The 20,900-nt window shown below is 45.2% G+C and overlaps 1 protein-coding gene across 4 annotated transcripts in view; it reads right to left on the minus strand.

The window, feature by feature from the left end:
* Nucleotides 1-2,659: 2,659 nt before the first annotated feature.
* BCAS1 (brain enriched myelin associated protein 1) overlaps nucleotides 2,660-20,900 on the minus strand; it is a 113,685-nt gene continuing 95,444 nt past the window's right edge. For 3 of the 4 annotated variants that reach the window (XM_082272159.1, XM_082272157.1, XM_082272156.1), the window contains 7 exons: nucleotides 20,197-20,361; nucleotides 18,768-18,809; nucleotides 16,855-16,896; nucleotides 12,348-12,494; nucleotides 11,766-11,825; nucleotides 9,534-9,833; nucleotides 2,660-3,391 (listed from right to left, as the gene is read on the minus strand). In XM_082272159.1, the coding sequence (XP_082128285.1) occupies nucleotides 3,317-3,391; nucleotides 9,534-9,833; nucleotides 11,766-11,825; nucleotides 12,348-12,494; nucleotides 16,855-16,896; nucleotides 18,768-18,809; nucleotides 20,197-20,361 (831 nt within the window). In that variant the 3' untranslated portion in view covers nucleotides 2,660-3,316. The remainder of the gene's footprint in view (nucleotides 3,392-9,533; nucleotides 9,834-11,765; nucleotides 11,826-12,347; nucleotides 12,495-16,854; nucleotides 16,897-18,767; nucleotides 18,810-20,196; nucleotides 20,362-20,900) is intronic. The other variant, XM_082272158.1, reaches the window with a different exon arrangement.

Raw genomic sequence — 20,900 nt, forward strand, 5'->3', positions numbered from 1 at the left:
CCACCCTCTACTGGCCACATTCTGGAATTTCAGCGGAGATCATTTAATCATATGTATATTATATGTAAGCTTCTGCTAATATAGCATCTTCTAAACGTTATAACATTCTGGTTCATTCTTAACATGCTGAGCCTTCCTAGATAACTTTTTTTTTTTTTTTCCTTTTTTCTTTGAATTTAAATGTTTTGGCTCCATCTCCCAGCTTGCTGCATTGTATTTTAAGTGGACCTGTCCCAACAACGGGCAATTCAAACCTTCTGGGGGTAAGGTTAGTGAAAGTCAAATATCGGAATAATCAGTATATCCAGAGATATAGGCAGTTGAATTTATATGCAAGTATTGACTTTTCCTGTGAAAGTCAGTCATGGCCCTGCCCTTCTCCTACCTCCGGAACAACTTTATTGGTTATTTGATATCTCAAGACGTCATGCCTATAGCTCCCTTTTGACCATCTCTCATGCCTGCATTTGGGACTTCTCCAGAACCTCTCCCATCCTCTGGAACTCCCTACCCCAGTATGTCCAGTTAGCTTCTTCCCTCTGCCTTTAGGTGATCCCTTGAAAACTCATTTATTCAGAGAAGCCTACCTCACCTACACCTAAAAATGGCGCTTGGGTCTCCTCCATCAGTTCATTTACTGCTGCTATTACCTTTTGCTCCACCTTCCCCTCCCTTTAGATTGAAAGCTCCATGAGCAGGGCCATCCTATTCCTTCTGTATAGTAATTGTACTGATGCCCTTTATATTGTAAAGTGCTGCGCAAACTGTTTGCTCTACATAAATTCTGAATAATAATAATTGGTAGCCTTATTGACAAAGGAAGAGCCCCCACAGCTGGGAATGACTGGTGCCAAGCTCAACTTCTACAGCAGGGATCTCCAAACTTTCTAAACAAAGTTGCCAGTTTACTGTCCTTCAGACTTTGGGAGGCCAGACTGTGAGCATTGGGAGTCGAAATTGTCCTGGTGTCCATGGGAGTAAATCATACATCTTTGGTATGAGGGGGGGGGGTATAGTGCGCCATCGTTGGTGTCAGTGGGAGGAATAGTGCACCATCGTTGGTGTCAGTGGGAGGAATAGTGCGCCATTGTTGGTGTCAGTGGGAGGAATAGTGCGCCATCGTTGGTGTCAGTGGGAAGGAATAGGTTCCTATCATTGGTGTCAGTGGGAGGAATAGTGCGCCATCATTGGTGTCAGTGGGAGGAATAGTGCGCCATCATTGGTGTCAGTGGGAAGGAATAGTGTCCCATCATCGGTGTCAGTGGGAGGAATAGTGTCCCATCATCGGTGTCAGTGGGAGGAATAGTGCCCCATCATTGGTATCAGTGGGAGGAATAGTGCCCCATCATTGGTGTCAGTGGGAGGAATAGTGCCCCATCATTGGTGTCATTGGGGGAAATAGTATCCCATCATTGGTGTCAATGGGAGGAATAGTGCCCCATCATTAGTGTCAGTGGGAGGAAAAGTGCCCCATTATTGGTGTCAGTGGGAGGAATAGTGTCGCATCATTGGTGTCAGTGGGAGGAATAGTACCCCATCATTGGCATCATTTGGAGAAATCGTCCCCCATTGCTAATGCCAGTTGCAGGAATTATGCCCCATTGTTGGTGTAAGTGGGAGGAAGTGTGTCTTGTATCAGTGGGAGGAAAAGTGCCCCAAGGGCCGGAGGAAGGCAAAGGGCTGCAAGTTGGAGACCACTGTTCTACAGGAAAAGTTGAAATTTGCTTACAATTTCAGATGCCTGGATCTGCTTATGGTTTTAACAAACATGAAGGTATCCTATACTTGTGATGGCTTGCAAAAATGACACTGGGCAATAATAGTAAATAATAGATCACATAATCATGCATTTTAGGGAGGCACTATCACTTTGCTTTTTTAGGGCATGGTGACAGTGTCTGCACTTAGCGGTCAACACCCTGTCTCCCTGCTCCAGTATTGCTGCCTGTGTAAGCTTTGGAGTCAACTTTGGGGCAATGCTGTCATGGCAAGCCACCAAGTGTCCATGTTTGTTCCTGGAGATTGGCTGCTCAGAGCCAACCACAATCACATAGCGATCCCCGCTGAGTAAGCAAAGTCTGTCAAAACAGATCCGCCGCGGGGACAAGGTCATTTAGAGCCCAGGGCGAACATGCCAAACTGCGCGCCCCCCCCCCCCCCCCCCAAGATGTGTTTATCAGCAAAAAATTCCCCTAAATTACCACTCTTAGCATTTCCTCCCCCCAAATTTCCCCTCCTAGAACAATACTTACCCCCTGCTGCCCCCCCCCCCCAAATTTCCCTTTGCGGCAAAAAATACTTGCCCCCCCCCCATCTCCTTGTGGCACCCACCCACCTCACATGATACCACAGTGCCCAGGGCAGCCGCCCCTCCTGCCCACCCCTTGCCCAGGCCCTGTGAGAAAGGGTCCTTAAATTGACAGGATTAGTTCCGCTTTAAATCTAACAATAGCGCTCCCATTGAGATCTATATTCAACACGGTTTTTATGAAGGTTCATGAAAGCTTTGTTGAAGCTTAATGGACGTTGCGTCCTTCATTTCAGACTATCTTTTACAGGCTAAGATTAACAAAAAAGAAAAAATGTGAATATTTAACTTTGCAGGCATGAGCGATAAAACAAACAACCCTTTGCAATGCCTTGGACAGATGAAATATGATTAAAGAAGTCCTAGCCATTAGTGACCTTCCCGAACACAGCCATTCAGAAGACCCCTCGTATTTCCCACCATCCGTTTTTATTCCTACATTCCCTTTGCGTGTTGCATTTCCCAGATTATAGCAATTCTGTTCAATATGTTATTTTACTCATCGGCTCCATGCACACATCTGAAAGGCATTTGTACCTTTTATGTGAAAAATTTCCTGTAGAGTCCGAGAACAGATCGGTGTCCAGACTCCATGCAGCTGCGTATTGTAGAGCTGGAGAATATTTTTATGGCGCCAGATCTGCACAGACATTTAAGAAATGAAAGTGATTTCTATGTTGTCCCATAATGTTCTGTAACACTGTGACTGTGCCTAAAAGTGTGACAGGGTCTCTATCTATTACATATAAAAGTGTCATAGAATATCACTGTATTGGTGCCTTCAGGTGGGAATCACTGCGGCCGTCTTATTTTCTGCTATAGTAATATCTGCTTTATCTCACACTACTTAAAGTTAAATTTCTCATATTATTGTGATCTGGCCGGTGCTGAAAATGTGTCTGTATTGTATTTAACTAACTCTGTACAAATTACACCTGAAATATACAATAGCGGAATCCACCCCTTTCCGCCCACAAGAGATCGCGTCGTCTTGGTGTCGTGCGGCCCTTACTTGGCCTTCTCCGCAGGCAGGATGGAGACCGGATCTGTCTGGACCTCCGCATCGCATAGCCGCTTGGGGCCCTGGGGACAAAAGGACAAGAAGTGGGTGAGGATCAGGTGCAGGATAGGGACATATATAAAGGTAAGGTCGCATATATGATTCTACACTTGGCATAGAACTGCATATCTCCTCTAGAAAAAAGGGGAAGCTACCACAAGCGTACCATAATCCTAAAATGCAAGAATTGGAATAACAGATATATATATATATATATATATATATATATATATATATATATAAACATCTGTGAAAGGGGGACTTTAAAGCAGAGTTCCACCCAAAAGTGGAACTTCAGTTCTTTTTCTTCTTCCTCCCCCCCTCCGGTGCCACATTTGGCACCTTTCAGGGGGGAGGGGGGGGAACGGGTACCTGTTTTTGACAGGTACCCTTCCCCACTTCCTGGAGGCGGCACAAAGAAGTTTGGCCCTCTCCTCCTTCCCTCGCTGCCGAGCCAATCTGAATGTGCAGCGCTTCGCGCATGCGCAGTAGGGACCCCGCCCGTGAAGCCGCAAGGCTTCACTGCCGGGTTCCCTTACCGGCAATGGACAAGAAGTGGGTGAGGATCAGGTGCAGGATAGGGACATATATAAAGGTAAGGTCGCATATATGATTCTACACTTGGCATAGAACTGCATATCTCCTCTAGAAAAAGGTGGGAGCTACCAGGAGCGTACCATAATCCTAAAATGCAAGAATTGGAATAACAGATGTATATAAACATCTGTAAAAGGTGGACTTTAAAGCGGAGTTCCACCCAAAAGTGGAACTTTTGCTCTTTTTCTTTCCCCCCCCCCCCCTCCGGTGCCACATTTGGCACCTTTCAGGGGGGAGGGGGGAACGGGTACTTGTTTTTGACAGGTACCCTTCCCCACTTCCTGGAGATGGCGCCGTCCCTCGGAAGTTTGGCCCTCCTCCTTCCCCCGCTGCCGAGCCAATCCAAATGCACAGCGCACTTCACGCATGCGCAGTAGGGACCCGCCCGTGAAGCCGCACGGCTTCACTGCCGGGTTCCCTTACAAGCAATGGCGGCGGCAGCACCCGACAGCCCATGGAAACATCGGCTGTGGTGCCGACATCGCTGGACTCCAGGACAGGTAAGTGTCCTAATACTAAAAGTCAGCAGCTACAGTATGTGTATCAGTATGTGTAGCTGCTGCCTTTTAATTTTTGGAGGGGGGGGAGGGGGGGCGGAACTCCGCTTTAAAGGCACATTCATGAGACAGATACTAAACACAAAAATAAAAACCACATTTTATTGATTATATAATAAAACTGCATTAAAATAGAAACGGACTGACCCAACCAACATGGGATTCAACCTAACCATAGAAAAAAAGAGGCACATATACAAAATGTAAAATACAAAGTCACATATGTAAGGACGGAATCAAATATATCCAAATTACGTAGATGAAAAAGTACGTCTATATCAAGGGTCGACGCATTTCACAGTATGCTTCATCAAGACCTTGTAGATACAGATACAAGTACTCTTATAGTAAACAAAATCAGTATTAATAAATCATAATAGCACCAAAGTGTATTTACAAATATAACATATAGTATGCTAATAGAATATGTTTACTAGTGGACAACCTTCTCTCAAATTCATTGTCATTTTTATTTATTTATTTATTTATTTTTACCAGTAATGGCAACGATCTGCGATTTTTAGCGGGAATGCGGCGCACAGATCGGACCCCTAACTGACATTTTTTACACTTTTGGGGGGACCAGTGACATTACTACAATAATTAGTGCTAATTTTGTACACTGTTACTGTAATAATGACACTGGCAGGGAAGGGGTTAACCTAGGGGTGATCAAAGGGTTAATTGTGAGCCTAGGCTGTGCTTTCTAACTGTGGGGGTAGGGACTTGTGAAATTATCATAGAGACCTGTGATCCTATATAGAAGGATCACAGGCGCTCTGTGATCATTCCAGGGAGAAGAACGGTCAGCTGTGTTTACAATAGCTGCCCGTCCTTCTCCCTCAGCGGGGAGCGATCGCCGGTGCCCGGCAGCAATCACGGCCCCCGGTTCCGTGGATCGGCAATGCCCGCTGCCTAGTGGCTCGCCCCCCCAGCACCACTCCCGCGAACCGATGTACCCCTACATCAATTTGCGTAGCCAAGCCAGCCTGCTGCAGTAAAACTGCAAGCGGGCGGTCGGCAAGTGGTTATGTTAGTAAAAAATGTTAAACAAATCCGAAATAACAAATTACATTTTGTCTGAAAACGAATGATTTGAATTTGAAAATGAAATGTAACGAAATCTGAACATATTGCTGACTATTGCTGATTTCCTTCAAAGACTGTGTGTATAAGGCTGCATTCACACCTGAGCGTAGCGCCTTTGCGTGTTTTTATGAGCAATTTTGGCGCATTTTAATAAGTAAATTTGGCGCTTTTTTATGCACGTTTATGCACTTTTTTTTGCGCCGTTTTTTCTCTTGGGCGTTTTTTTATTAGCCAATAGATAAAAGATCATCTGTTTCATTATTTGTTGCTATGTTATTCATCCATTTTCCAGGTCAGAAAAACGTGCCACGTCGCGCGACAAAACGCACAAAAGCACATAAAACCGTGCTAATCGCATGTTTCTATGCACTTCTATAGGGTTAAAAACGCGACAAAAATGCCCGAATCTACCCGATTCAAGCTACAAAAAAAAGCTCCAGAACTTTTTTGAGCTTCAGGCGTTTGGCTTCAGGCTACATGGAGTGGAGATGTGAGCCGTCTCCATAGAAAATTATTGATTTTTTTTCTCCTGCAGCATTTTGTAACTTCGAGCTACAAAACGTTCCGGTGTGAATGGGGTCTTAGAACATAGCTGTCTTCCAAATTTTGAAAAGAATATAAAATAAAAGCATAGAACGTAAAATAATAGAATAAAACAGAGAAGAAAGGAATAGAATAAAAAGAATACAGCCGTCTTCCAAATTTTTAATTTGAATAAGAGGTGCACTGAATGGAAATTTTGGTACTGAAACTGAAAATGCAGGATGCTCTCAGCCAGAAACCCAAAATGACAGATTTAAAAAAAATATATATATTTTTATTTAAAGTATAATTGTATTATATTCCACTTTTTAAATAATATAATGCATTTAAAAGAATATGAATTCATTGTCAGCTATTATCGGCACCTATAGCACAAGAAAAGCTCAAGAACAATGCATCCCTTTAAATTCTATGTATGTCTTCACACTGATCTGTTGGAGTGTTAAAAATCCCGCTTGCTGCATTTTTGGTCATTTAAAAAAAATATAAAAAAAACGCACCTGCCCACTGAAATGCATTGAAAACACAGCAAGAACGCATAAATACTGTACCCTTGTTAACGTTTTTGATGCGGCTTTTGAGTCACATGACCTATGTAAATCGCAGCAAAATTGCGTGTATTTTTGGGTGCTATTATCGGCACCTTTTTTCTCTTATGGCAAAATGCCTATAACACCTTTTTCAGCCGATATGTTTCAGCTGCTGAAATTTCGGTGCATCTCTAAATAGAATAGAATAGAATAGAAAAGAATAGAGTAAAACAGAATAGAAGAGAATAAAATAAAATGAATAGAGCCGTCCCTCCCCTCTAATTCATCTGAAAGGTCTTCTAATCGGATTGAGGTCAGGACTCTGTGCAGGCCAGTCAAGTTCCTCCACCCCAAACTCGCTCATCCATGTCTTTATGGACCTTGCTTTGTGAACTGGTGCGCAGTCTTGTTGGAACAGGAAGGGGCCATCCCCAAACTGTTCCCACAAAGTTGGGAGCATGAAAATTGTCAAAAAATCTCTTGGCATGCTGACGCCTTATGAGTTCCCTTCACTGGAACTAAGGGGCCAAGCCCAATCCCTGAAAAACAACCCCACACCATAATCCCCCCCTTCTAGAAGAAGAATGGTCAAACATTCCCATAGACACACTCGTAAACCTTGTGGACAGCCTTTCCAGAAGAGTTGAAGCTGTTATAGCTGCAAAGGGTGTGCCAACTCAATATTGAACCCTACGGACTAAGACTGGGATGCCAATAATGGTTATATGCGTGTAAAGGCAGGTGTCCCAATACTTTTGACAATATACTGTATGTAATGGCAAGTGGTGCTGGGGCATGCTGGGGGGTCCATTGATGCTGGATGCTGAGGGTTCTATTATTGCTGGGGAGTCAATTGCTGCTGGTGGGGATCAGTGGTTGCTTGGAGGGATCTTCTGTTGAACGAGGTGTCTACGGTTAACTGCTGGAGGTTCTACTAATGTTGGCTGCTGAGAGAGCTATTGTTAATGGTGGGGGTCTATTGTTGCTGGGGGGGGGGGGGGGTCTACTATTGCTGGCGGCAGGGGACCTATTTTTACTGCTTTTCTTGTTATCATTCACAGATTCTATACAAATTATTTTGCACAACAAAATTATACTTGGTTCTCTATTCTCTAAAATGGGTGGTACTAGGTGGGTTAAGGGGTGGAACCAAGGGACTGTGCTTGAAGGTAGGTAGGAGGCCAAGATCAGGGGTGACTCAGAAGGGTGGATTACCTTCCCCTATTACCTAAGAAAAAAAAGTACTTGAAAGAAGTTACCCCTGCTTTAGACTATACATCACCTCCAGATCTCTCCGAATCCATCAAATCATGCCCTGATCAAATGAGACTTTTAAAGCCCCCAATACATGTTGGCTTTTTTAACTAAACATTTAAATGAATAAACTGTATCTGGACTTCTCTGTCTGGGTCTTGCTCTTATTTCTCTTCGCTTCTGGACATATTGGTACAAGAGCCTAGTCACTGCTTCTGTTATGCCAGGGAGTTCCCTACCACAGAAGACATACCCTGGGGAAACCAAGTTACACCAGAGAACCCAACCCCACCTCTTTATCAAGCATTAAGGTCCCGGCAGGGCATCTAAATTGTCTTCAAAATTCTAGACCACATGTGTCAAACACAAGGCCTTCAGGGTGAATCCGGACTGCCAGGCCATATCATGTGGCACCCCCCTCATCTCTGCCCCCACCTTCTCAGCAGTTGGCAGTAAAAAGGAGGACAGAACTTCTCCTACAGATCCTGAGCCTTTCTGTGCAGCAGCAGCAGCACCCCCTTGACTCCACCTCCCCTGGTCTCAGCATTTAGCAGACTTCAGCAGCTGACTCCAGCCCTCCTCTGGTCCTCCTCCAGAAAATGCATTTTCTGCTTCCCAGCTCTGCCCCTAGCTTCTTCCCGGCAGCAGCACAAGGGTAAGGGTAAAGGGGGTGCACTGTGATATAAGGGAGATTGGAGGACTCTTCACATTTGATGTAAAAAAAAAAAAAGGGGGGTGGGGTGCTCTGGACACAGTGGTGTATTTAGGTTTTGTGCTGCACTAGGCCTGACTAAACTTGGGCACCCCCTAATTTAAATATGACCCACCCTTTCCTGTAAAGGCCACACCCTTTCCTGGTTATGACCCGCCCTGTCATTTGTAAACCACAGACCACAACCATCAGTGCAGCCTCATCAGTTCCCATAAGTTCAGCTACATCAGTGCCCATCAGTGAAGCCTTATCAGTGCTCCTCATTGCAGCCTCATTACTGCCCATCAGTGCAGCCTCATCAGTGCGGCCTCATCAGTGGCCATCAGTACAGCCCCATTAGTGGCCACCAGTGCAGCCTCAAAGTGCCCATTAACGCAGCCTATCAGTGCATCATATCAGTGGCCATCAGTGCAGTTTATCAGTCCTGCCTCATCAGTGGCCATCAGTGCAGTCTATAAGTGCCCATGAGGGCAGCATATCAGTGCAGCCCCATCAGCTTTTTTGCTGCCCCCCAGTAAAGTGCTGCCCTAGGCCTGGGCCTTGTTGGCCTAGGCCAAGATACAGCACTGTCTGGACACCTGCATACATTACTATGTCAGTTGAAAAGGAGAGTCACACACTGCTAGTCTCATACACAAGCAATGTTATTGGAGACTGCTCAGACAGAACACCATGGCAGAACCATGTTCTGTCTGAGCAGACTCCAATAAAGTTTATTGCAGATGATACCAGCGATGTGTGACCCTCCATCTGTTTTTATCCCCAAAAAATGGATGAAAATACCACCAATGTGCATACACCATCAGACAATGCCAAACAGAAACTTGGGGACAAGATAGCGCTTCATATAGTCCTATTAGAGTTGAGCCCAAATGATACTTACAATAGCTTTGAAGAAACTACCCAGAGATTGCCTCTTCTCTACTCTCTTCATCTGGCCCTCTTTAGAAGATTCGGCTCCATTCAGCACTGGCGCTGCCTCTATCACTTGTGCCTGCGATGAGGCTGCGGCCTCTGGGCTCTCTCTGCTCTCCTGCTTGGTCAACTTTTCTGACGAGGCCTTCTTCTCTTTTGGGTTTTCCTTGGACTTCTGCAATGGAGGTGCAGGGGGAGGTTCCACCACAGCTGTGACCACAGTCTTCTCTGACTTCCCAACCTCCACGCCGTCGGTGATGTCCAGAGTCTGCAAAGATTAAGCAGAAATGTAAGATGGGAATAAGGTGCTTCAGGGGTACGAAGTAATTAAAGTGTATGTAAAAACTTTTAATCTTAGTTCTAAAAAGAGTAGCGAAGAGTAAAACCCGTATGAGGTTAATCTTCGCTGTCCTGTTGGCAGGAAATGAGAAGAAATCTCCCCGAGTTGGAGAGAATTCCAATCCTTGACAGCTGTCACTAGGACTGGTGGTGTCCCTATTGGATGATTTACTCTTTGGTGACCTTTTAAATCTTTGAATTTTCCCTCAAGTTGTGTCTTGGTGACATTGGCCACCAGGACTAATAGGGTGGATCCAGGGAACACCGAAAGCAATCAAGCTATAAACAAAAAAAAAAATATCTTTGCTATCACATGCACTTTAAATGTCAAAGAAAAATAAAAAAAAAAGGTTTTTCCTTTAGATACTCTGTTTTTGCTGGTGGAAGGATTGGGTCCTTCCATCTCAGGACCATTACAGGAAGTGACAGACAGGGGCCATTTGGCTACCATAACAGAAACATAGTATTATGTAAGCAGCACAGAAAGGACTTTCCATTTTTGGGTTTGTAGTTCTATCCAAACTTGAATAAAAAAAAAAAATACGGTGAAAAATCTTGACATTGGCTTCCCTAGCCTGAAGTTGTGCAGGAGACAGGCTTACCTAGCCTGAAGTGATAAAGGATCTAGGTATTGGCTTACCTAGCTTGAAGTGGTGAAGGAACACAGGTATTGGCTTACCTAGCCTAAAGCAGTGAAGGAGTCTGGGACTGGCTTACCTAGTTTGAGATATTGAAGGAGCAAGATGGTGACTTACCAAGCCTGAAGTGGTGAAGTGGGTGGGCCTTGGCTTACTTAGGTAGTAAATGATCTGAGGTTGGCTTACCTAGCTTGAAGTGGTGAAGGTGACAGGTGTTGACTTACCTAGCTTAAAGCACCTAAGGAGTCTGGCTATGGGTTACCTAGCTTGAAGTGGTAAAAGAGTTGGGTGTTGGCTTACCTAGCTTGAAACAAAAAAGGAGTTGGGTGATGGCTTACCTAAACTAAAACGGTGATGGAGTTGGATGTTGGCTTTCCTAGCTTGAAGCAGTAAAGGAGTCAAGTGTTGGCTTACCTAGATTAAAACGGTGAAGGAGTTGGATGTTGGCTTTCTTAGCTTGAAGCAGTAAAGGAGTCGAGTGTTGGCTTACCTAGATTAAAATGGTGAAGGAGTTGGATGTTGGTTGGTTTATCTAGTTAAAAGCACTGAAGGAGTCTAGTTATGGCTTACCTAGCTTGAAGCGGTGAAGGAGTTGGATGTTGGCTTACCTAGCTTGAAGCAGTAAAGGAGTGGAGTGTTGGCCTACCTAGCATGAAGTGGTAAAGGAGTCGAGTGTTGGATTACCTAGCTTGACATGGCGAGGGCGCTGGTTGTTGACTTACCTAGTTTAAAGCACTGAAGGAGTCTGGTTATGGCTTACATAGCTTGAAACGGTGAAGGAGCTGGTTGTTGACTTACCTAGTTTAAAGCACTGAAGGAGTCCGGTTATGGCTTACCTAGCTTGAATCAATAAAGGAGTCGGTTGTTGGTTTACCTTGATTAAAATGGTGAAGGAGTTTGATGTTGGCTTTCCTGGCTTGAAGCAGTAAAGGAGTAGGGTGTTGGCTTACCTAGCTTTAATGAGTAAGGGAACTGGTTGTTGGCTTTCCTAGCCTAATGTAGTGAAGGACCAGAGTCTTGGCATACCTTGCCTTGTCATGGGTAAGAGTCTGTCCTGAAACGCATTAGTTGACCTGGTCCTTCCTGTGCTGGCTATGAATTTTTCTTGGATTTACATTTAAACATTGGAGAAAAGTTTTTTGCTTATTGTACACGTGTTTATAGAAAAGAGAGTGAGGTTCCCACCACCAAACTGAATCACACCAGAGTCTCTGTCCACTTACAGGTGAGATTTTGCCGTTCACCTCCTCTGACGTGCCATTATTGGGGTCACCCATCACTGACTACAATAACAGACAAGTGACTGTTAATTTTACTGGAGTAAAAGAAGGTTGGAGAAAAAAGTTAAAATGCAGGTTACTAAACATCATGGTCTTAATGGTTTTGCAGAAAGAAACATCAGTTCTTCTTGAATTGGACCGGTCAATGAGGTCTGCTTGTTGAAATACAACCAGTGTAAGTACCTGAATTTGACTTAGCATCAGCTTCGAACAGTCCTTGTATAGCTGAGCTCAAACCAACAGAGAGAAAGGCAACACAAGGAGCCAATCAGTAGCGCTGGAGTGCTTATCTGCTAACAATGGACATGCTGATAGAATCTCATGACTAGTTTTTTTGGAATTCTGAATTCTCTGTCATGTGTTTACTGATGTCGGATCTGCCAAAGGTTCCAAACTGTCCCTCCCCTATATCCAAAAAACCCAGATCTAAAAACATTTTTTGCTTGGTGTCCATTATATTAATATAATTATCATAACTGCATAAAGATATAAGACCAGAAAGAAAAGGAGGTGACGTTGTCTTACCAGCTGCTTGAAGAACATCATGATTTTGGGTTTGGAGTTTTTGCCCTCATCTGCCTTTTTTCCCTGCTGAGACTTGCCCTCTGTGACTGGGCTGGACTTGGCCCCGCTGTCTGCTTTGGCGGACTGGGAATTTGGCTCTGCAGAAGACTAAAGGACAAGCAAGGTCATTTTCATGCATTGTTTATATTCCCAAACTTGGGACAATCCTTAGTGAGGTCTTCCTGAAGAAGTAGACCTGGAATAGAAAAATGTGTTTTTCCAGCCAAGGTAGAGGTCCATTAAGGAAAGTGGAAAAATAGTGGTGGACTGGTGAGGTCATCCTATTGATAATTCTATACAGAGGCGTAACTAGAACCTTCAGGGCCCCAGTGCAAGAAACCATTAAGGGACCCCCCCTTCAAGCCTGGGGCTCTTCCCACTGATCCTGGGGTCCTTTACTCTCGTTTCGGGGCTCTTTATTACGGTCCCACAAAGGGGCCCTTTCACAAGTTCTGCAGTGGGCCCCCTTCCTGCCATCTTGGGGCCTCCCCACGGTGGTGGAATGCTAGGGCCCTGTTGCCATCCTGGAAGTTCACCCACTGGTGTCAGTAGTTTTTATTTTTTGGTATTTTAATTGTATTATTTTTTATCATTTTATTTTATTTTTTTACAATGCCACTGACTATGACTCTGTCCATTCAGCAAAGGAAGGAGCTGGTAAATTACATATTTACCGACCCCTTCCTGGTTCTCTATTGTGACACATCCCCTGTAGCAGCCAGCAGGAGAGGGGAGGGAGCACAGTTGGGGGGCGGGACCAGGGGAGCACACAGAGGCCCAGAGACAGCAGAACACAAGTGAATTGGATAGGAGGAGTGGCGGGGGCAGCATTCAGAGGAACCAAATCTCCTCCATTTTCCTCCTGCAGCTACAGGAGGAAAAAGGAGGATAGTGATTTCTCTACATGCTGCCCCCACCGCCCCTCCTATCCAGGTGTACAGGGGAGCCACACAGGCCCCCTGGAGCATGGGGCCCGGTTGCAATTGCAATCCCTGTAGTTACGCTCCTGATTCTATACTATCTTTATGATGTTGATGTAAGTGAACTAATTCCCAGACAGTTGTCTTCTACACCCCAAAGGATCTCCACAGTCTCTTTGGCTTGCAGTGTCATGTAAGAAAAATGTGACTTGAAGCATCACATCACTGCTGAAAGGTCCAGATACAACTTTTTCTAGGTTGGGGACAATCAAAAATATTTCAAATGCATTTCAGGGGGCAAAAAATGGTCCCTAAGAGAAAAACTGTGTATATGGACTAGAAGTTAACTAGACCTTTTGTGCAAATTCTTCAGCAGCGGTCTGGTCAGTAGCTAGGTTTGCTGCCAAACAATCTTCTGACCAGCCCTGACCTCCAAAATGCGTTGGATACTTTTTAATTGTCCCCCTATCCCTTACTGGACTAAAGTCACATTTGGACCTTTCAGCAGTGGTGTGGCACTTCAGTTCACATTTTTGTTACATGGTGGAGGTTCATGGAATAGGTGATCTATTTCTAACACAGCCGAAGAGAAAGCAACATGTAATGAAGTGTGTTCAGTGATTTTATTTTAATATCTTTCATACTTACACGTGTCAGATTTTATTTTATGATGAGAGATAAAAAAGGCTAAATGAGAGACCAAAAAACTCAAAACGCAGTGTGAGAGACAGAAAACCTGGACATACAGAGCAGTGGTAAAAGCTGCGCCGATACACCTCCATAGTGCACATTTTGTAGATAAAAGACCCTTAGTCTAAAGAAATAAGCAGTTCTCAGAGTCGGTATGCTGCCATAAAGCCAGGATTCAGTGGCACAATGTGATAGACTCAGCACCATGACTAGAAGAAGCACCATGACTAGAAGAAGCACCAAGACTAGAAGAAGCACCAAGATTAGAAGAAGCACCAAGACTAGAAGAAGCACCACGACTAGAAGAAGCACCACGACTAGAAGAAGCACCATGACCAGAAGAAGCACCATGACCAGAAGAAGCACCATGACCAGAAGAAGCACCATGACTAGAAGAAGCACCAAGACTAGAAGAAGCACCATGACCAGAAGAAGCACCATGACCAGAAGAAGCACCATGACCAGAAGAAGCACCAAGACTAGAAGAAGCACCACGACTAGAAGAAGCACCACGACTAGAAGAAGCACCACGACTAGAAGAAGCACCATGACCAGAAGAAGCACCATGACCAGAAGAAGCACCATGACCAGAAGAAGCACCAAGACTAGAAGAAGCACCATGACCAGAAGAAGCACCATGACCAGAAGAAGCACCAAGACTAGAAGAAGCACCAAGACTAGAAGAAGCACCAAGACTAGAAGAAGCACCACGACTAGAAGAAGCACCATGACTAGAAGAAGCACCATGACTAGAAGAAGCACCATGACTAGAAGAAGCACCAAGACCAGAAGAAGCACCATGACCAGAAGAAGCACCATGACCAGAAGAAGCACCATGACTAGAAGAAGCACCATGACCAGAAGAAGCACCATGACCAGAAGAAGCACCATGACCAGAAGAAGCACCATGACTAGAAGAAGCACCATGACCAGAAGAAGCACCACGACTAGAAGAAGCACCATGACTAGAAGAAGCACCATGACTAGAAGAAGCACCATGACTAGAAGAAGCACTATGACCAGAAGAAGCACCATGACCAGAAGAAGCATCATGACTAGAAGAAGCACCATGACTAGAAGCCTTAGTTACAACACCTCATACATGGCATATGGTAGACCACTCAGAACTGGTGGTTCTGTATGCATTCACATATGATGGTTGAATTGGAGCCTTCACAAACCTGAATCTTTACTCTGGTGTGCGAAGTTTTACTACTAAACTGTGCGGTCTACATACTATGACAAAGCTCTCATAAGCTTGTTATAATTTGCAGAGATTTCAGTAGTCAAAGCTACTTTCCGGAGATAATATTCTGACCTCCCCTTCCCTGTACAAAGCCAAACAATAGGGCTCCTTTCTTTTCCTGCATTCTCCATAATATAAAAATGATAAAATTGCTGCCAAGAGTGAGCCTAGTCTCAGGTGGAGATATGAGCTCAGCTGGAGAGTGCTGCATGCTGGACAACTTTTCAGCAAGCTCTCAGGAAAGGCAGGACTGCACATGGATCTGAATTTATTGGTTGGTCACAGCTAGAATCAGGTCAGCATCCTTTAGCAAAACCTCCTTTTGGATTGATATTATAACAATATAACCAACCTTTGTTAAAGTGTTACTAAACCCAGGAGCCTGCATTCTGGTCTTCCACAGTACACAGAACATTGAAATGCAATAATTTTAGTAAATATAAACTGCTAAATACCTTTTCTCATCAGCATAAGTTCCCGGTGAAGCTTGTAGGAGGAGTTTTCATACTGCATTGAGCTGTCCTATCAGGACCCCTGATCCTCTGTCTGGACAGTGCTGATTGGCAGTGGCGGCTGGTGCTCCATGGGTCGGGGGGGGGGGGTGTTGGTTTCAGACGGACCACACCATACCACCACCCCCCCCCCCCTGCGGACCACACCAGCTCCAGCCCGCACACCTAACCCCCCCTCCCCCGTCACCGGCTCACTCACCCTGGGCAGGCAGACAGGCGGCGGCGGCTTCCCCCTCAGTCTCCTCCATGGGCTTCCCCTGCATCTCCTCCCTCCTCCTTGGCCAATAGCATGGCTTCTCCTTTCAGCCAATCGGGAAACAGGTGTCAGGACCCGCTTCCTGATTGGCCAGGAGGAGAATCAGTGTGGCAATAGCGTATATTCATTCGCAATTGTTACACAACTGGGTGGGCACTGCGCCCCGAGCCCACCCTTTTGTGAAGCCTATTAGAGCCTTTGGCTCTAATCACGTGCTTCAAAAGAAAAAAAAAAAAACCCATTGGAATCGATGCATCCGGAGTCCTGCATGTAGATTTGGGGGCCGGACACATGGGTAGGGGGGGCGGCGCCCCCAATGGACGGGCTGCCACTGCTGATTGGCTCTGTACTGATCACATGCACCCTCCCAAGGAATAAAAAAAACCTTTCTAGCAATACACACCAAACTGAGCATGTGCAGCCTGACTCCAAAGGCTCTGTCTTCTCCAGGCTTGTTCTGGAGTCAGTGGAAGAAGGGGAGGATCAGAGAAGACAGGATCAAACTGCCTTTTTACACAATGCAAAGGATTAACCCCTTTAGGTTCCACAGTGAGTATAACAAGCATGCTTTACTGCATATACAGACTGATTTTACTGTTGTGGGTTTAGTAACACTTTAAGTCCTGATTAAAGTGCTTATGGCTTTCTCTATTGGATGTGACTTTTCTTCCATAATGCACCCAGGCATTGCTCTGCCAAAGAGCGTGGCATCTACTCTCCACTCTATCCGATATATAATCCATATATTGATTGCAACAGGTGGATTATCGACCTACATGTATGCTAAATCGGAAACACAATAGCTGCTATGTCGGGTTCAGCCAAGGTTAATAGGGTCACTTACAGTCTCGGTTAGTTGGATGGTCACTGGTTCCTCTGGTGGGGACTGATGGGAATAAAACAATAGTGTTAGTTGTATAAATTATTAGTTGGTGTTACTCAAAACCTAAAACGCCAAAGTTTGCAAATATATAACTGTTACTGCTTTAGAATATTTTCCAGGTGCACATTACTGCTTGGAATATATGATCTTATCCTATATTCTGAATACCATTTTGGATGGAGCTGCTGAGCATCTTCACCCTGCCTGGATCAAGCATGCAGCCAGTGAACCCCCAAAAGCAAATCCGCACTGAAATCTGGTATAGTTTTAATCTAACTGGTGCTCCTTAAAAAGATGCAATGTTTGTACTTTTTTTCAGGGGGAACGCAGTTCTAGCACCTCCAACACTGAATGTATTTAAGTGCAAGGGGTGCTGGGGTGTGCTGGACGGTCTATTGGCTGATGATAGCCGCTGGGGGATCTTTTGTCACTAGCGGGGATCTAATTTTGCATGGGGGGGTCTATTGTTGCTGGAGGAGGATCTATTGTTGCTGGGAGGGATCTTATATTTCTGGGGAGTCAGTTGTTGCTAGGAGGGATCTACTGTTGAGAGAGAGGTCTATTGTTGTTGGCTGCTGGAGAAACTAATGTTGCTGCTGGAGGTTAATTGTCGCTGTGGTGGATCTATTGTTACTGGGGTGGTATTTTGTTGTGGGGGGAGCATTGTTGTGTGGGTGATCTCTTGTTTCTGGGGGGGGGGGGGTCTATTGTTGCTGGCTGCAGGGGATCTCTTTTTCTTCTTTTCTTGTTATATTTACCAAATTCCATAGAAATTACTTAGCATCACAGACTGAAACTTGGTTCTGTGTTCTCTAAAAGGTGTGGTGCTGGGAGGTGGGACCAAGGGATGTGCTCGGGGGTGGGTAGGGGAGTCACACAACTCAACACACAGCCGTTAATGTCTAAAACATTTTTTTTTTCATTGCCGATACCAATATTTTGGTCATTGCGTATTGGGATCGGCCGATATTTTCGTACATTTAAAAAAAATATATATATTTTTTATTTTTTTTTCTCTTTACAGGTACTCTTGTGGAGGGATCTGGGGGTCTAAAAGACCCCCAAACCCCTCCTCTGCACTTAAAAGCATTCAAAACGCCAAGTTTGGCTGTTTTGAATGCTGTCATTTTTTTCAATCTGGCGCTGAGCACCCGGAAGTGACGTCATGACATCACTTCCGAGTTTTTACATGGAGACCCGATCAGAGGCGAATGCAGCTTGGATCGGGTTTTCGGCGGCCGAGCAGGCTGGTTGCCCGGTGGGACGGGAGACCTGGGCGAGCCGCGGAAGGCTGTGGGAGGGAGGGAGGGACGTCACCTCCAGCTTCTTGTAATGACAGCCGAGCGGCTTCTCAGCTGCATCAGTTGTCATTACAAGACAGCCGACCATCGGCTATGGACGCCGGTACCGGGGTGATGCCTGCAGCACTTTCCTGAAATATCGGCAATATCGGTAACCTCCGGGGCCGATTCCGATATATCGGGGAAAGTGCATATCGGCCCTCGATATATCGGCTTTGCCAATAATTGGTCGATCCCTAATATATATATATATTTTAGGGATATTGGCTAGTAAAACAGCAAACATCTGACTTTGAAAGTATGCAACCAAGTCACTTTCCCCATTTTTAAAGCCTGTCCTAATGGAAGTGTGGTAAAATCCCAGTGGGGACAACAATAAAGAACTGACAGGAGCGCTAACACGGTCCGATATGCCCAAAATTGTATTAGTCTATAACTGCATTATAAGAGGCTGATAGGACAACTGTATTGGCATCACCCAGTAATTTATGATGAATAGAGATAGTATATAATAGATTATTTTAGTCTTCCTTCATATCACCCATATTGGAGTATTTTAGCATTCCTACTTACATTTTCCGGGGCCTTTGGAGGTGGGGGATCCACTTTAAAAGACTAGAGAGAGAATGAATGTTAGTTGGTTAGCATCATCCCTGACAACAGAGGAGAAAGGATTTGAAAGCGCAGGAAGTGGATAAAGGATGAGACGGATTCCAGTGAATCCCAGATGTCATATATTGCAGATCAGGCTTTAGATGTGCCAACTGCATTAGTTTTCTTTTTCAATGTTATCTTCCTTTCAATCTATCTTCTGAAACTATATATCATCGCACCCATGGGGAGGGGGTACTTGCATGACTTCCTCCATAGATGCAGTGAATGTTGTCACCCTAGGATAGGAAGTATATTGCTGGCAAGTCAAAATAAAAGGAAAAAGATCTTGGAAAATGAATTAATCTAATAGTGTTATTTGTTCCAAATTGACTTTTTTCCTTTTTTAAATCTGATTGTTCTATGATGGAATGTGCTTTTTGGAGATTCCAAACCTATATGGTTGTACTTCCCAACTGAATAACTGGCTGCTCAGGCATTGACCTGGGATGGTTGGCGCACATTTTTCAAATTTTTTTGTAATCTCTTCACGCCACCTTCCAGAGGCTCTTTAAGTGGGCTTTAATGCCTTCAGGGTACCGTGCAACATGCAGTCACAGGATTGGGAGTCCGTCCTGCTGGCTTCTGATCAAAATTGGTGTGGGTGACAGCTCGATCAGTGAGCTGTGACCAGGAGCAGACTGGCAACTTTCAGCCCAGGGGGCAAGTACAAACTAGAGGTCCATGGTGTAGGGACTCAGCCCCCCTTCCACTCTCCCTCTTCCCTTCCTCCTCCTGACCCCCATTCCAAGCTGAAGCTCCGCTCCAGATACACTCTACTTATCGGCTGAATCCAGGTTCCCGACCTGGCCAGCAGGGGGCAGTTGGGAGGGAGCTGGGACAGCTGGGTCGGGGCCAGCCAGGGGAGAAGAGTCTCCAGTGAGATGTGGAACCGGCCTCTGCTCAGACACAGTTTACACCATCCATGCTGGGGGGGGGCTGCACTCTGTCCTTGTCTTCAACCTGCACTCAGTAGGTCAACGGTGGGGACTTTTTACTTCACCAGGAATCCTTTAGGTATGTCTGTGACAGAAGCCTTTTTACGGGGCATCAGAGTGGCCCAGGGGGCAATTGCCCCCCTGGCCCAGTCCTCCCCTGGCTGTGACCACACTCCCAGCACACAACCTCAAGGAGCCATGGACACTTGTGCATCGGCGTTAAAGCCCACCTTTCCTGCTCCACATATGTGCATTACATGGTCGCCAAGAGGTTAAAAAGAGAAGGAATTACAAAATAGACCAGGAAGTGGCGTGACAGTAAAGGAAGGACAGTCGAAGCTGAAAGATTGAAGTCCAGTAATTGTGTGGCCAACAAAAGATAAGGAAAATATAAAACAGAAAGAAGGGCCAACCTTCTTCCAGAAGGGAACATTCCATGACGCAGCTTCTTTCACCGGGATCTCATTCTCTGGTTGCGCTATAGCCGCGTCAACTTGCACATCTGGAGCCACTATCTGCTCTGGGGCCGATTTTTCGGTGTTAAGAGACACGGACACAACAGGCTGCTCTACCGCAACCTACGACAAAGACTGGATGTTAGTGACTGTTAAAGGGTTAAAGGGATACAGACATGTGACATTCAAAAACATTTAAGAGTATCTATTTTAGGATTTATTCCCGTGCCAATTAAAATGCAAAGATGCCTACACACATAACATGAATTGGGGTCACCTGATCCAGCTAGCTTGGCCTAACATTGGCAGAGATGGCCAAGTTCTGTGGGTTTCAGTGTTCATAAATAAGCGGAGGACAGTTGAAGTCCTTTGGTGGACCACTGTTGTCTCTCTCCAAAGTTGCCTTCTTCTGGTCTTCTAGTGTGAACATACTTATATACTTAATTATAGAATTTAATTCAGGGGTCTTCATACTTTCTAAACAAAGGGCCAGTTTACTGTCCTTCAGACAGAAGGAGGGGCCACTGTGAGTTAATAATGCCCTATCTTTAGTATTAAGGGAGGAATAGTGCCCCATCAATTGTCTGTGGGAGAAGTAGTGCCCCATGATTGGTGTCAGTGGGAGGAATAGTGCCCCATCATTGGTGTCTGTGAGAGAAGTA

This window comes from Pelophylax lessonae (assembly GCF_965119305.1).
Source record: "Pelophylax lessonae genome assembly, chromosome: 11".
Lineage (NCBI taxonomy): Eukaryota > Metazoa > Chordata > Amphibia > Anura > Ranidae > Pelophylax > Pelophylax lessonae.